The sequence below is a fragment of the Priapulus caudatus genome, unplaced genomic scaffold, assembly GCF_000485595.1.
Source record: "Priapulus caudatus unplaced genomic scaffold, Priapulus_caudatus-5.0.1 Scaffold111, whole genome shotgun sequence".
In the NCBI taxonomy this organism is placed as follows: domain Eukaryota; kingdom Metazoa; phylum Priapulida; class Priapulimorpha; order Priapulimorphida; family Priapulidae; genus Priapulus; species Priapulus caudatus.
The window spans coordinates 66593-70366 of NW_014577172.1; the positions used below are offsets into that span (position 1 = coordinate 66593).

The 3774-nt window shown below is 45.9% G+C and overlaps 1 protein-coding gene across 1 annotated transcript in view; it reads right to left on the reverse strand.

Annotated features, from left to right (window-relative positions):
• LOC106805379 (heme transporter HRG1-like) overlaps positions 1-3512 on the reverse strand; it is a 6886-nt gene extending 3374 nt beyond the window's left edge. The window contains exon 1 of the mRNA XM_014806943.1: positions 3278-3512. Within this exon, the coding sequence (XP_014662429.1) occupies positions 3278-3419 (142 nt within the window). The 5' untranslated portion in view covers positions 3420-3512. The remainder of the gene's footprint in view (positions 1-3277) is intronic.
• Between the last annotated feature and the right edge of the window lie 262 nt (positions 3513-3774).

Genomic DNA, 3774 nt, shown 5'->3' on the forward strand with positions numbered 1-3774 from the left:
GGTAATAAAATTTTAGAAGATAAATAAGATAATGTAAGTATGAATCAAGTGTGATAGTGTATCAAGCTCGAGAAAATTTTATTATTTTCAACTTGCTGCAACACTATTTGCATGTCATTAGATTTTTTCTTCCGATGAAAAAGACGCATCTCAGTACATGTATTTGTAGATTGATTACAATGAATTAAATGATTTAATAATGAATGTATAATGTATAATAATGAGACAATGTGCCGGGTTCTTTATGGCTGACCTTGTCTTACTGGTATTCAGGCAATATTCATTAACAGTCGAATAAAGAGTAATCAGGCCCTATTCCTTACTCCCCGCTTTGGGGGGTGAAAAAGGTTGAGGTGAAAACCATCATTTGCGCTTGCTTAACTTTTCACAGTTGCAACTGATGCCGTGGGCGCTACTATCCGCGATAGGGAGCAGAGAATACTGAGGGGCAGGGAGTTAGAGCGGAAGGAGAAATAAAAGAGAAGAGAAAAGGAGAGAGGGGCGGAGGGAGGGAAGAGATGCAGAGAGGAGCATGTGCACACGCATGGCGCAGTAGCCATGCGCAGACAAACGCACGTACGTCACGAAACGCACACACACGGATGCACATTTCTTTCTAATATAGGTTTACTTCTACTCGCCTTCCCGCTCACCCTCGGCCTTCTCGTGACCTCACCCTCTACCGCTCCCTCTCTCTGCTGCTTTCTCTCTCCTCTCTCCTCTCTCGTTCTCTGACTCTCTCTCTTCTCTCTACTTCTCTCTCTCTCTCGTTTCTATCTGTCTATCTCTCTCTCTCTCTCTCCTCTCTCTCTCTCTCTCATCGGTGTTTCTCTCTCGTCGCTGTCTGGTCGTTCTCTGCTGTCCGTCTCTCCTTCTCTCTCTCTCTCTCGTCTTCCGTCCTCCCTTCTCTCTGTCTGTCTGTTCTGTCTGTCTGTCGTCTGTCTGTCCTCGTCTGTCTGTCTGTCTGTCTGTCTGTCTGTCCTGTCTGTCCTGTTTGTCTGTCTCTCTCTCCTCCTCTCTCTTATCGCAATATCTGATATTTCCTCTTCAGCCGCACGCACGCGCCACCCACCGGCAGTTTTAGGATAGAAGTTAGATAGGTATAGGATAATTATAAAACTTCCCTAAATGGTTAGACAGCAAACTGCATGCGTCGCCGCCTTCACCCCACACTCAGGCATACATAACCGCGTCAGACGTTGAGCCACCAGACGCGAGACCAAGAGATATTGTCGATAAGGAGCTTTGTCGGTTCAAGTAGAGTTTTCCCCGGTGTGAACTAGCCTTTGAATGCCGGCTCCTTAGCCTGGCGCTAGAATGCCATAATTTCTTCCTGACCCAGGTTCCTCTGGTCTCCTCAGATAATAGAGATATCTGACTCAGTGCAGCTGTCTTGGCCTGATAAAAGCATCTCCTTTGCAGCCTCCGCTTCTTCAGCTCGAATTATAGAGAGATATATAGATAATAGGTAGCATAGAGTAGATAAACGTGCTGGCTCTTAAATATATAAACAATAAACGAAGCGATTCGTGTTTAGGCCCCAAATCGTCTTTAGACTGTTAAAATATAGAGAAATAATAGATAGAGAAATATATATATCTATTTAGATTGCCAGTAATACCAGCCGCATATAGAAATTACAACGTCTCTGCTCGCTTTGGGGCCACTTCATAGGTGAGTTTTTTGAGGCAGATTATTTAATATTATCTCTCGTATGCCGGGCTCGTTATCTATATCGTAGGATTGAAGTAGCTATGGCATAGAGCTATGGGCATAAACCGTAGTAATGATACATGTTAATCAACAATAAGCAGTCATAAACGTGCGAGTTTGGTGCGTTCATCTGATAATCGATGGCCAGCTGCAAGTTGACAGAGTAAACCAACTGCAGTAACTGTCCGCCATGCAAGCAGGTTGGCTTGACGAATATGCTCTAGTAGCTACCGGTACACTAGTGAAGGTAGTGACTGATAGCCCGCGTTCATGCAGCCTGCGGCAGTTAATGAACGCGGGCTATAGTACTAGAGCTAAACTTGACGAATGTACTACATTCGGCAGCTCGACTTTACGATATATCTAATAGTAATGACGCGCAACAGGAGTCTTGGTGTGTGGTCTCGTTCAGCTTCAGGGTCTCAGAGAACAGCAACAATGTCGATCTAACCGGTCTGATACAAAAATCTGAGTAAACGGTCGTTTATGTCTGTCTTATTTACTTGGCGTGGCCTGACGCGAACCGGTTAGGTGACGAGGAGGGCGTCTAGGCTACGCGTCCGCTCCAAAAAAAAATTTCTCACAGCAGGGAGCTTGCGACACGTACACGGCATGATCTGCGCAAGTGGACGCTCTGCTGATTGCTGTGTGTGTGTGTGCGGTGGTGCGTGTGTGCGTGCGTGCGTGTGTTGGCGTGCCATATTGTGTGGGTGGTGGTGTGTGTGTGAGAGAGAGAGAGAGGAGGAGGGAATGGGAATGTGTATGTGTGTGTGTATGCGTGAGAGAGAGAGAGAGAGAGAGAGTGAGGGATGGGAATGTGTATGTGTGTGTATGAGTGAGAGAGAGAGAGCGAGAGCGAGAGAGAGCTGTGCGTGTGTGTCTGTGTGTGTGAGAGAGAGAGAGCGCGAGAGAGGACGGATGAAAGGATAGACGGCAGCAGAGCGTCCCGTTGCGCAATCATGCGTGTACGTGTCGCAAGCTCCCTGTGTGAGATGGATGTCCGGACGCGTAGCCTAGCGGCTCCTCGTCCTGAACCGGTCGCGTAGCCACGGCCAATATAATAAGACAGACATCGACCGTTTACTCAGATTTTGATCAGATCGGTAGATCGACATTGTTGTGTTCTCTGAGACCCTGAAGTGAAGAGACCACAACCAAGACTCTGTTGGGTCATACTATTAGTATTATATCTAAAGTCGATCTGCGAATGTAGTACTTCGTCAAGTAGCTCTAGTACTATAGCCCGCGTTCATTAACTGCCGCAGGCTATGAACGCGGGCTATAGTAGTACTACTACTAGTAGTACCGGGGTAGTACTACTACTAGAGCTATTCGTCAAGCAACCTGTTGCATGGCGGACAGACAGTTACTGCATTGGTTTACTTGTTCAAGTTCATGTTGCCTATCGATATCAGATTGAACGCACAAACTCGCACTTTATGACTCTTATTGTTATTAAATGTATTCATTACTAGGTTTATGCATAGTCTATGCCATAGCTACTTGATATTAGATATAGATACGAGCCCGGATACGAGAGATAATAATCTGCTCGAAAACTCACCTGATAATGCGCCCCAAAGAGCAACGTTGTAATTTCTATACGCATTACTGGCAAAGCAAATAGGAATTGAGAAGCCGACTATGAGTCCAATAACAGCAAAGACGATCCTAACACGAATCGCTCGTTTAGAAGGAAGAGCCATCACGTTTACACAACCAGCTACAACAAACACCAAACAAAAGAAGGGAGTGCAAAGATGCGACAGCAAGACAGCTGCACCGAGTCAGAACCAAGAACTGGGTCAGGTAAAATATGGCATTCTAGCGCCATCTAACGGCATTCAAAGGTAAGTTCACACCGGGAAACTCTACTGGAACCATAGGAATATAATTATCTATACCTATCTACTTCTATCTAAAACTGCGTGCGTGCGTGCGTGCGTGCGTGCGTGAAGAGAAATATCAGATATTGCGAAAGAGAGAGAGAGAGAGACAGACAAACAGACAGACAGACAGACAGACAGACAGACAGACAGACAGACAGACAGACAGACAGAC